Source organism: Cricetulus griseus, chromosome 7 (assembly GCF_003668045.3).
Source record: "Cricetulus griseus strain 17A/GY chromosome 7, alternate assembly CriGri-PICRH-1.0, whole genome shotgun sequence".
Lineage (NCBI taxonomy): Eukaryota > Metazoa > Chordata > Mammalia > Rodentia > Cricetidae > Cricetulus > Cricetulus griseus.
The window spans coordinates 42,475,618-42,488,604 of NC_048600.1; the positions used below are offsets into that span (position 1 = coordinate 42,475,618).

A 12,987-nucleotide genomic window follows, 5' to 3' on the forward strand; every position below is an offset into this window, starting at 1 on the left:
AAGTGAAGTTGGTAGTATAATTTATACAATTCATTTGGTATGTCTGTAGAGCACAAGAAGTCATTCTTCTGGCCAGTAGAAGGTACGATAAAATGGTTTGTCAACATGATTTGATACAAATGCCAATTCTGTCAGTATAGAGGAAATTTGGGCCTCCAATTGTAATATAAAAGAGAAAAAAAAAGCCAGGTGGTGGTACCACATGCCTGTGATCCCACCACTTGGGAGGCAGGTGGATCTCTGTGAGTTTGAGGCCATCCTGGTCTCCAGATCGAGTTCTAGGACAGGCTCCAAAGAAATACAGAGAAACCCAGTTTCGAAAGGGGGGGATGTTTTAAAATAGTACTTTATTTTTGATTTTTAAAGTTTGTATTGTATTGTATTTGTTTGTATGTATGTGAAGGCCAGACGTTGCCTTTAGGTGGTTTGTCCTCCTTGTTTTCTAAGATGCTTTCTTGAGGCTCACTGATTAGACTAATCTGGTTGGCCAGTGAACCCCAGAGATCTGCCTGTGCATAACACTATACCTTTAAAAAAAAAAAAAAAAACTTGAGTGCTAGGGATTTGAACTCAGGTCTTTTATGCTTGTTTGGCAAGCACTTTGCTGACTGAACTGTTTCCCTGTTTTTTATTATTTGAGTTTTTTGAGTTTCACAACAGTGTCTTATGTAGCATTGGCTAGATTTGAACTATTGATCTTCCTGTCTTCACCTCCCAAGTGCTAGGATTATGTATGCTGTGTTTGTCAAGAAAAGAGAGCATTTTGCCAGGCAGTCATGGCACAACACCTGTAATCCCAGCACTCGGGAGGCAGAGGCAGGACAGCCTCCAAAGCCACAGAGAAACCCTGTCTCGAAAAATAAAAAAAAGAAAAAAGAAAGAAAGAAAAGCAGGTATTTTAGAAAACCCAAAGAAGGTGTGTTTTGTATATGATTTTTTTTTTTTTTTTTTGGCTGGTGCATTTGAAACCCCTGTCAGGTATTGTTGGCTACACACATTGATTCAGCCACTTACCTGTTTTTTGTTGTTTGTTGGGGTTCTGAGAATTTAACACAGGACCTTGAATATATTTTAAATTTTGATAAATAGGTGTGCCTGGCCTTGTTTTTGATTCTGTCTCAGCCTCTTGAATAACTTGGATTACAGTTGTATATTTCTACACCTGGGTCTTTTAAAGAACAGTCTGTGTTGGTAATCCTCTGGACTTTGCCTTCCAAGTGGCTAAGATTACAGGTCTTTGTGCTTGGCTAACCCTGGTGGTTGATTGTGTGAATTGATCCATTTTTTTCTCCCCTTAGTATCTGGCAGTAGTTAGTTCATTGTTAAATTTGAGATACTGATGTTTCTGGTGAAGATGATCTCTTCATCTTCCTCCTCTTCTTCACTCCTCTCTCCTCTCTACTCCCCCCCCCCCAACATTTCTCCTCCTCTTCCTTTCCAGCCAGCCAGCTCTGGGTTTTGTTTTCTGGCTCTTCTATACATAATCTTGCTCTAGCCCAGGCTGTTTGAGAACTTGCAATCCTGTATCAGCCTTCTAAGTGCTAGAATTACAATGTGTACCCACCTCTTCTGGCTCACAGCTCATGTCTGGTAATTTATCTTTGGTCATTCAGAAGTGGTTTGTTGGTACCTGAGCAAGGTTTTCGGACTCTTGATTTGGGTTTCTCAGCTAGCAGAGAAGCATCCTTTGTTGTTCTACTTGACCATAGCATAGCATTCTCTCTTTCTCTCTGTTTTCACTGTGGCTTTGGAGCCTATCCTGGCACTTGTTCTGTAGACCAGGCTGGCCTCTTGAACTCACAGAGATCCACCTTCCTCTGCCTCCTGAGTGCTGGGATTAAAGGCGTGCACCACCAACACCCGAGTAGCATAGCATTCTCTTAAGTCCTTACACTTTCTTACTTCCACATTGTACCTGCTTGGCTTCACAGTGGTTCAGTGGAGATGGGGAACCCATTTTCTAGCATATCAGCTTAAATAAAGAGATGGATTTTAGGTTGGTGGTCAGGAAGCCTCAGCATTGGGAATATTCTTGTCTCAAATACGAGGAGTTGTTGGTATTTGATGTGTGACCTCGACTTTTGCTAAGGCAAAGGCCCTCGAAGGAGGGTGTCCCTGTCTGTCCAGCTTCAGCTTTGCATTGTTTCAGGGCTCTGGTGAGACTGTGTCTGGGATTGGAAGTGGCAGCCCTGAGATGACCCTTTGGGACTTCAGATGGGTTAGATTATTGTTACTCAACACACTGTTGGGATACTATGATGTGCAGAAAGCTAGGTGTGCTGTGTCATGGTATCCTGGCTCGTTGTCTTCACTTGCTTTTGATTTTTTAAATTAGAGAATAGGGAAAAGTGGTGAGAACATGTCTGCAGACCATCTGTCTTTTAAAAGAGCCACACCCCGAGCCTGGTATGGTGTCTCCTGCCTTTAGTCCCAGCATATGGGAGGCTGAGACAGGCAGATCTCTGTGAGATAAGATTAGGTTGGTCTACATATCTACTTTGAGTCCCAGGTGAGCCAGGAGTACACAGTGAGATGCTGTGTCAAAACAACAAAAACCAAACACAAAACAAAAACAGCCACACCTAGGATATTTGGTTGTACTGGTTCTTGTATTTGGATTTGTAGATGAGGATGTAACAATTGTTCAACTCTAGCTGCACCCAAACAGCTGTTAAATGTGTTAAATGGATAATAAAAGTGGTTAAGAAAGACAAAAGGTAACAAGCTAATAAAAACTGAAACCAAAATAATTATCAGGGAAAAGACCCTGTTCAAAATTATTAAAGTGTGTGTGTGTTTGATAAGAAGTAGAATACTATGTCAATGAAACTGGTCTGATTGTTGATTGGTAGAGTGATGGGTACATATTAAAGGTAAGAAATGGTTAGAGTGAATTTCTGCTTAAGTATTTGTTTACTTAAGACAGGGCTTTACTATGTATCACTGGCTGTCCTGGAACTCACAGAAGTCCATCTGCCTCTGTCTACCTCCTGAGTGTGCTGCATTAAAGGTGTGTGTCACCACACCTGGTTGTCTTCAGGATATTATAAATTAACTCCTATCTGTGGTACAGGATGTCCTCCAACTTTTATCATCATATAACTCTAGCATGTGGTTAACTCTGCTTTGCAGGTGAGGAGTTTAGGATGAAGAAAAGCAGTTTGCCCCAAGGACATGTGGCCAGGTGTTAAGTGGGGATCTGAATTGCTGGGTTCAGCTTTTCCATTGTTTTCTCTCAAACATGGCCCTATGAATTTACCTAAACATCTACTTCCCACATTTCTTCACTCTGCTCCCCCCTTCAGGGAAGAGTGCTTGAGATACTTAAAAGAGTTCATAGGGAAATTCTGAGGTTGTGTTTGCTGATCCAGTGTCTGACATGGTCTCTTCATCCCACCCCAGGCGGATAAGGACACCAGATTTGGTCATACTTGACTTACTGGTTTGGATGAAGTTCCCTGTCCTCCCTCAAGGATTGAGGAGAGCTACACTGAAAACAGGAGATTTAAGAAGTGCTGACTAGTCAAGAGAAACTTCTGGGTTGTCTGCCCTTCCAGGATCAGATTCCCTTCTTGAAATTGACAATCCAGTGACCCTAAAGAGGCATCTCATGAGGGATCCTCCTTAGCAAAACAATTGGCTGGAGAGAGCTCAGTTAAGAATGGGTATTGGGCTGGGCAGTGGTGGCACAAGTCTTTAATCCCAGCACTGGGGAGGCAGAGGCAGGTGAATCTCTGAGTTCCAGACCAGCCTGGTCTACGAGAGCTAGTTCCAGGACAGTCTCCAAAGCCACAGAAAAACCCTGTCTCGAAAAACCAACAAAATAAAATAAAAGAATGGGTATTGCCTGTACAGAGTAGTTTGGCTCCACACTTAGAACTAACTGCCTGTTACTCCAGCTCTCCTCTGGTCCCATTGAGCACTGCACCAATGTGTACTCCTCACTTTCTGCCACATACACATAATTAAAAATGAACCCCCATTTTTTAAAGTACTAAATAGAGAGAGAGAGTGTGTGTGTGTGTGTGTGTGTGTGTGTGTGTGTGTGTGTGTGTGTGAGAGAGAGAGAGAGAGAGAGAGAGAGAGAGAGAGAGAGAGAGAGAGCAAGTGAGCACTAGCTCACATGTGTGAGCCAGGTTGCGGTGGGGAAGCAGGAAGGCAGCACATAAAATATTGCCTGTGGTAGAGAGGATTTATTGTGAATTTTTTCCCCTTTGCTGTGGTGGGAGAGCAAACTCAGGATCTCATACATGGTATGTAAAGCATTCTATTACCAGACTACTTTCCCAACACTTAAATTGTGTTTTGTATGACTTGTATATGGAAACCTTAGTGAATCTCCTAGTTTCAGATAATTTTGTAGCTAAGAGCTATGGATGCACTCAATGGGAAACAAGAGAATCCTCTGGGTTGTCTGCTTTTCAAGGATCATATTTCTTTCTTCAAATTGACAATCCAGTTAGGACCCTCTTAGGTACCCCATCTGAAGGACTGCCTAAAAACAAACAAACAAAACAAACAAACAAACAAAAAAAACCAGCCTTAATTCTTTAGAAATGTCACTCGCGCTGGTGGTGGCTGCTGCAGCGGCGGCTACTGAGTTTCACACCTTTAATCTCAGTAATGGGGAGGCAGAGGCAGGTGAATCTTACAGAGTGTGAGATCCAGGACAGCCAGGACTGTTTCACAGAGAAACCGTGTCTTGAAAAACAAAACAAAAGTCACTTACGGAAACCAGTGACTAAGGACTCTTTGTAGATTAACCAAAATGACATGGACACGAGTAAATATACTAGGATTCTAAATGGGTTTTTTTTAATAAGGGAAAGGAACATGATAAAAGTCATTGGGACAACCATGAAGTTGAATAGGGTCAGTATATTAATGTAACTTAGTGTTATTCTTCCTGAATTTGACAAGTGTGCTGTAATCCTGTATAAAAGGATACTCTTCAGCGATACATACTGAAGTCCTTAGGGGAAGGGAATTTTTCTGTTAACAGCTTAATCTTGAGTACTGCAAAATGCACATGCATGTGTGTGTTTATTCTGCATGTAGTATCTCATTTAGTATAGTTATGTGGTAGAATTGGCTTGCTAGGCTAGTAAGTTCAGAGAATGTTAGGGGTCAAAGAGGGACTTGTTAGTTCTGCAGGGACAAACTTGTGAGGTACTGTTGAGTATCTGAGTGGAGCTAGAGTATGGTTTCCAGCCAAGAGAGAATACAGAAGGATTACTGATAAAATAATGTATCACCACACTTGGAAGCTCTGTCTTGTATTAATAGCTAGAAAATAGCATGTACCCAGAGGCGTTGGCTAAAACAGCTGAATTAAGATTCAAGGTAAATGGTTTTAACTTTACAAAGTGTATTTTCTCATAAAACAAGACACTTGAAGGTAGGAAGGTTTCAGGGCTGGATAATTTAGCATTTCAGACTTTACCAATTCAGTTGTTAAAAATACTTATTTCTTAATTATGTGTGAATATGGGTGGGTGTGTGCATGTGTGTGAGGATATTCCTGTGGAGGCCAAGGGCATTAGATTGCCTTGGAGCTGGAGTTACTGGCTCTTAGGAGCGTCTGACAAAGATTCTGTCTGAAGACCAGTGTATGGTCTCAACTACTGTGCCATCTCTCCAGATCCATCTACCAGTTTGAATGTTGTTCCTTGCCAGGCATTGGTGGCACACTCCTTTGATCCCAAAGGCAGCCTGATCTCTGTGAGTTCGAGGCCATCCTGGTCTACATAGTGAGAGCCAGGACAGGCTCCAAAGCCACACATAGAAACCCTGTCTTGAACCCCCCCCAAAAAAAAGTCCTGTCCCCCCCCCTTTTTTTTGTGCCCATCCAGTGTAGATGGATGGTGATGACTTTTCCTGGTTGCAAGATGATTTCTAGAGGCTCATGGAGAAATCTGGTGATGAAAAGGGAGACTTCTTTTTCAGCAACTCTTGCTAATAGGAAGAAAAACCTTTGACATATTATCTTGGCTAACAAGATATTCAGCTTTCCTTGAGTGGGGTTATGTCTCCTGCACCAGAATGTGGCGGTGGTGCTTGACTTATCTGACCAGTCTCCCTCCTGTGGCCAGGGAAGATGCTACCCTTCCTCAAAGGACACTCCCAAGCAGCCACCTCAGAGCTACATGGGTTTGTCTACAGTGAAAGGTGGTGGTGGTAGGAGAGTATGATCTGCTACCCTGGAAGAAAAGCTCTTAAATTTCTTAACAGGTGGCAGTTTTTAAAGAACAAAAACCTCCCAAACTCAACATTGCCTTCACAACCTCACTGTTTCACTAGTATGCCTAATTTTATTTTTGACCAGTTACATTCCAGCTATTGTTCTAATCCCATAGGTGTCCCTATCCCGAGTGCTGGGATTAAAGGTGTGCACTACCCACCCCTTATTATTTTTTATATGATACTTCACGTAGCTTAAGATGGCCTTGAACATTATATATTTATAATTACCAAGATTGGCTTTGAACTTCTGATTCTCCCATCTCCCTTTGCCAAGTGCTAGGATTACATGTATATACCATCACACCCATCTTTGCTTGCATCTTAACATTTAAATTTAGTGAATATTTAAAGATTCATTATTCTTTGTATATTTGAGTTTTTCTTAATACCATACTGTTTTAGGATATAATTTTTAAAAATTTGGCCCTTTTAAATTATTGTTTAATGTTCCCTTTTTCCTTAATTAAAAAAAATTCTCTTTTTTAAATCACCCCAAATGATGTTTCAGATTGTCTTGATATTAATCTTTTGGGGGGGGGGGGTTCAAGAAAGGGTTTCTCTGTATTGCTTTGCAGGTTGTCCTGGAACTCTCTCTGTAGACCAGGCTGGCCTCAAACCCACCTGTCTCTGCCTCCTGAGTGTTGGGATAAAAGGCATGCACCACCAACGCCAGGCAATACTACTTTTAAGATGTACCAGTAGTCTATCTGAAGTGCTTCATTATATTAAGATCATAGTAACATGACAGTTGGAGAGCTGTTATGTTTTCTTAGATTTTCATTGCCATTTCTGCTTAATTTCTAGATTTTGGATCATTGTTTGACTTGGAAAATGATCTTCCTGATGAGCTGATTCCTAATGGAGAATTAAACATTTTAAACAGTGGGAGCCTTGTTCCAGATGCTGCATCCAAACATAAACAACTATCGGAACTTCTTAGAGGAGGCAGCGGCTCTAGCATCAACCCAGGGATAGGAAATGTGAGTGCCAGCAGCCCTGTGCAACAGGGCCTTGGTGGCCAGCAGGCTCAGGGGCAGCCGAACAGTACAAACATGGCCAGCCTGGGTGCCATGGGCAAGAGCCCTCTGAACCAGGGAGACTCATCAACCCCTAGCCTGCCCAAACAGGCAGCCAGCACCTCTGGGCCCACCCCCCCAGCCTCCCAAGCACTGAATGCACAAGCACAAAAGCAAGTGGGGCTGGTGACCAGTAGCCCTGCCACATCACAGACTGGACCTGGAATCTGCATGAATGCTAACTTCAACCAGACCCACCCAGGCCTTCTCAATAGTAACTCTGGCCATAGCTTAATGAATCAGGCTCAACAAGGGCAGGCTCAAGTCATGAATGGATCACTTGGGGCTGCTGGAAGAGGAAGGGGAGCTGGAATGCCCTACCCTGCTCCAGCTATGCAGGGAGCCACAAGCAGTGTTCTGGCTGAGACCTTGACACAGGTTTCCCCACAAATGGCTAGCCATGCTGGACTGAACACGGCACAGGCAGGAGGCATGACCAAGGTAAGTGAGCTGAAGTGCTTGAGTGCTTCTTGACTGATGGTGGGCATTTCCTCTCAAGTAACATGGCAATATGGGACTATATGGCTCCTTTTTTTATCTTCTGTTGAGAGTTGCACATGTCACATGAAAGAGACAGTTTTGTTTTTTTTGGAGTCCCTTTCAGATAAAAAATCTCCACCTCCTATATTTAAAATGAAAAAAAAATTCATATTTTGTTGTGTAGACCAACTAGCTTTGAACTCCTGTGCAGCCTAGGTTGTCTTCAACTCAGGGACCTCCTGCTGCAGCCAGCTAAGCACTGAAATTATAAATGTATGCTACTGGTTGCCAGTTTTTAGCCTCTGAGGAAAATAAGTAGAAATGGAACCACATGGTTAAAGGGCAGTTTCTGCTAAGAATCAACTTTTTAATGCTAGGGAGGGTCTGGTAAAGGATGTTTATTTACTTATGATGAAGTACATTCTCCTGTCTGCTCTTTTCTTTATATCACTTGGGAATATGTTTACTGTCACAGTCTCCATTTTATTCATAAAGACGGTATGTTTGAAATGGTCAACTGTTGGCACAATGGAGAGGGACTGAGTAGAGTCAGGGGGATTGTAGACCCTTGTGCCCCATTGAAAACATCAGTGCAATGGTTCTCAAAAGTGGGCATTCTCAAACCAGCAGTACCAGCATCACCTGGAAGCTTGTTGGAGAGTTTGGCTCACTGACTAGCATACTGAACATATGCTGCCCAACACTCTGGACTTTCATAACTCTCTGGATAGTTCCAGATAGTTCTGCATGGTCTTGATCTCTGTTCTAGAGAAAGGCCTGGGCTGGAGTTTACAGACACCAGCCTTGTGGCTAGCCTGTATAACAGGATCTTTACTTAGAGGGAAGGATAATAACAAGATAGATGTGATACAGCTTAAAAAAAAAAAAAAAAGGTGGATTCTGATTAGAGAAGGGTACAGAAAGAGAAACAGGCTGATTGCCATTGAAGTACCAAACCTTAACTTAGGCTCTGTGATCTAAGACTTTGAATGGCAGCTGCTGGGTGCAACAAATTGCAGGTAGGGCTGTTCTGTGAATTTCATTAGTCCTAAAGAAGGGAAGAGGAGAAATGAGAATACAATTTCCTGGAGAGTTGAGGAGAACATGGGCAGACTGGCATAAAGTCTTGAAGCTACCATAGATAAGATATTTTGTTTTGTTTTTTAACTTTAGAAATAAAAGTGAAGTGATTCCCAACATTAAAATTGCACTTACCTTTTTAAATAGTAGAGGGAGAATGTAGTTATACTTGGCAGAGGGTACAGTGTGCATCTACACCCTTTTAACAGTTAGATTGGAAGGAGAGTTTTAATGAGCTTATTGATTGTGGGTAGATCCATTGTTGGACCCTTCTATTCATATTCCAAACTGCTCAGTTTAAAAAGAAATTTTTTTTTGAGAATTGGGATTATGTTCAAAACATACAACTAACATAATGCAATGGTTTTCAAACTTTTTGGTCCCAGGATTATTGAAAAATCTTAAATTATGGAGGACCCCAATTGGCTTTTTGAGAGAGGATCTCATTTTGTAACTCTCACTGACCTAGAACTGATGTGCAAAGTTGGCTGGCCTCAGATTTGTGACTGCCCTTTGCATGTGCTGCTTAAGTGCTGTGATTACAGTGATTGCCATTATGCCTGCCTATGAGGTTCCTTTAAAACTGGTATTTACAAAAAAGTGTTTTAAGAAATTTGTTTATATATGGATGTTTGCCTGTGTGTATGTCTGTGTACCGCGTGTACAGTGCCCGTGGAAGCTACAAGAGAGTGGTAGATCTCCCGAAACGGGAGTTACAGCAAGCTGCCATGTGGTTACTGGGAATCGATCCCAGGTCCTCCACAAGAACAACAAGTGCTTTTAGTTTCAGGCACCCCTCTAGCTCCTATTTACAAAATGCAAGCCCACATTTCATTAAACATGAGGTTTGGTGTTATTACACATTCCATAAGGTCTAGACAACCACTCTATAAGTTAACAATCTAAGTTGGATATGGTTCCTTGTTTGTCATTCTTCACAGGACTCTAGTAGTATCTGGTTTGGTATAGGATATGTGCTCTGTGGACTTAGATTATTTCAGTGTTCACTGTTGCAGTAGTTTTGTTTTATACATATTTTGTACATTTATATCTTTGTAAGTGGGTAAGTGATGGGTAAATTTTTAAAGTGTAGTTAATTTTTTTAAGTTTATGTATATGTTTATCTCAGGGTATATATGCAAGCTGAGTGTCTGCAGAGGCAAGAAGAGGGTGTCAGATCCCCTGGAGCTTGAGTTATAGTCTGATATGTGGTGTCTGTTGTGGGTGATGGAAACTGAGCTTAAGTTCTCTGGAAGAGCAGCCAATGCGCTTAGATTGTTCGGCTGTCTCTCCAGTCCTGATGGGGGAATTTTTAATGAAAGAATACTAACATTTTAAATAAACAGATATAGCCTGAGTGTTATGTTGTACTCTAGTAATTCTAGCTTTCACAAAGCAAGGAGGATTATTGCCAAAATTTAGATCAGTCTGAGATAAACAGCAATTTCTAGGCTAGCCAGACTACATGGTTAGACCTTCTTTAGAACAAAAGAAAACTTCAAAAAGAAGATAGATATTATTGAAAACTATTGTTACTCTTGTAATTCTAGTCAAATTGTTTTTTTTTAGGATGTTTTCATAGATTTGCAAATAATTGTTTTTCTCAGATTATTTTACATGTGTGTGTGCACGAGTGTGTGTCTGCTTGCTTGCTTAGTGCTAGGGATCCATCCCAGGTATTCACATGTTAGGCAAGTGTCCTACCACTGAGCTAGACCTTATTCTTTATGTATTAAAAGTTTAAGACTTTTAGTAGATATTTTCCCTCTCTTTAATTTATCAAGTTAGTTCAACAGGTTTACAGTGTGACTGTCACATATTTTGTCAGGTGTGTGTTTTCAGTTTGTATGGAAACATCCATTTTTTCCTTGTATTGCTTTTAGATTGTATATCATTTTCAAAAGTACTTTCCCTATTCCAAATTATAAATACAGTTTTGTGTTGGTTGTGGTGACACCTGTAGTCTTAACAACTTGGGAGGCAGAGGTAAGGGGATGGCTTGAGTTCCGGAGTTGGAGACCAACATAGACAATATAAGCAAGATGTGTTGTTGCCCCCTTCTTCTAAAAAAGGTAAGAGAAAAGTTTTCTCTTATGTTTCCTTCTTATTTCTTGAATCTTTCTTGACCTCACTTTTGGTTGTGGCATAGCACTTGTTTAGTAAGCATGAGGCTCTGGGCACCCCCAACCCTAGCACCATGCTCTTAAGAATTCCTGCCTCCCAATAAACAAAGACTCACCAAAGAGTAATCCAGTGTTGTTTTTTTTCCCCCAAGTGATAGTAGTCAAGGTTCAATCTATTTAGATATTAGTCATCCATCTTCCCTCTGTTATGTGTTTTGCGTTAGTTACTGATCTCTGCCTGTATCTGTTCCAGAAAGTCATCCCAACTGTTCACTCAACTTTTGTTTCTGAGGGTGGTTCTCAGCCCTGGCCACAGATTAGAGAATTACCTGGGGAATTTTAACGACACTAATGTCTGAACCTCTTGCTGACCAACTAGGTTAGAATCTTTAGGTTATGACCAGAACATGGTTATACTTTCTATTCCTCATATGATTTTCATGGCAAATGGGGATAAGGGCCACTATTTTAGGTAAACATGAGAACTTTTTCCATCTTGATAGATAGGTTGGTCAGTTAATGTGCTTTCTGCACAAGCATGAGGATGTGAGGTTGATCCCTGGCACCCAGGCTGGGCTAGGGAGGTAGAGATAACCAGATCCCTGGAGCTTGGTGCCAGCCATCCTAGTCTGATTGCAGAGCATGAGTCCAGTGCCATACCCTCTCAGAAAAGTGAGGTAGACCCGATTCTGAGGAGTGATAACCGATGTTGCCCCCTGGCTTCTACACATGATGTGTACTCTACAAGTTGCCTGGGGTGGGGGTGGGGTGGGGCAATGGGGACAAACCCAGAAAACAGAAAACAGATTCTTTTCTTTTTTTCTTTTTTTCTTTTTTTTTTTTTTTTTTTTGGTTTTTTGAGACAAGGTTTCTCTGTGTAGCTTTGGAGCCTATCCTGGCACTCGCTCTGGAGACCAGGCTGGCCTCGAACTCCCAGAGATCCGCCTGCCTCTGCCTCCCGAGTGTTGGGATTAAAGGCGTGCGCCACCACCGCCCGGCCTAGAAAACAGATTCTTAACAAGTGATTTTTTTGTGTGTTGTATACTTTTGTTGCTGTTTGTTTTATTTTGGGTTTTCTTGCTTATTGGGGGCAAGTTTCATTTCATTATTTAATTGGCTGTTTTAATTTAGGTGTTAATGTGCAGATATCATTAGTCTGGCCATTTTATGAACTTCTCTTCATCTAAGTACTTCTCCAGCTGCTTCTCTTGGGGTTTCAAGAAGACATCTTTTGCATTATTGATATTTTTGTCTTCTTGTCGATATTTTTATTGATGTTTATGCTCTTGGGCATCTGTGTTTTGTTTCTAACTTGAATGGAAATTTTTATCTGGTGTTTTAAGTGGAATGCAAGCCTTAATTTACAGTGAGAGGCAGCCATGTATTTTAAAATTAGGGCACAGTCTCCTGTGTTAAATGTTAGGTTTTATTATACTTATTTCTTTCTGTGGTAACTACTATAGGATCTTTTTACTTTATCAAGTTTCTTCATATTAAATTGAATCATAGTTTTAAAAATTATAACTTAAGGTAATTGCTGAATATTATCTGTGTTTCTTTAGGATTTTTAAAAATGAAGATTATATTAGCTTATTTATTTATTTTGGTTTTTCAGGACAGAATTTCTCTGTAGCCCTGGCTGTCCTGGAATTCACTTTGTAGACCAGGCTGGTCTTGCTTGCCTCTGTCTTCTGAGTGGTAATCACATGCATATGTGCATGTTAGTACAGGGATCTGGGAGACTAGAAGAAAATGCCAGGTTTCCTGTGAGCTGCTTGATGTGGATTCTGGGAATTGAAGTCCTCTAGAAGATCAGCCAGTGTTGTTAGCCACTAACGCCATCTCTCCAGTTCCTTCCTTTAGGATTTTTGTTTCTTTGTTTGTTTGTTTGTTTGTTTGCTTGTTTTCGAGACAGGGTTTCTCTGTATTGTTTTGGAGGCTGTCCTAGAACTCAACTTTGGACCAGGCTGGCCTCAAACTCACAG

At 41.2% G+C, this 12,987-nt stretch overlaps 1 protein-coding gene across 1 annotated transcript in view; it reads left to right on the plus strand.

The window, feature by feature from the left end:
* Nucleotides 1–12,987, plus strand: part of LOC100770451 (histone lysine acetyltransferase CREBBP) — a 127,546-nt gene that overhangs the window by 23,145 nt on the left and 91,414 nt on the right. The window contains exon 2 of the mRNA XM_027424024.2: nt 7,048–7,760. Coding sequence (XP_027279825.1) covers nt 7,048–7,760 — 713 coding nt within the window. The remainder of the gene's footprint in view (nt 1–7,047; nt 7,761–12,987) is intronic.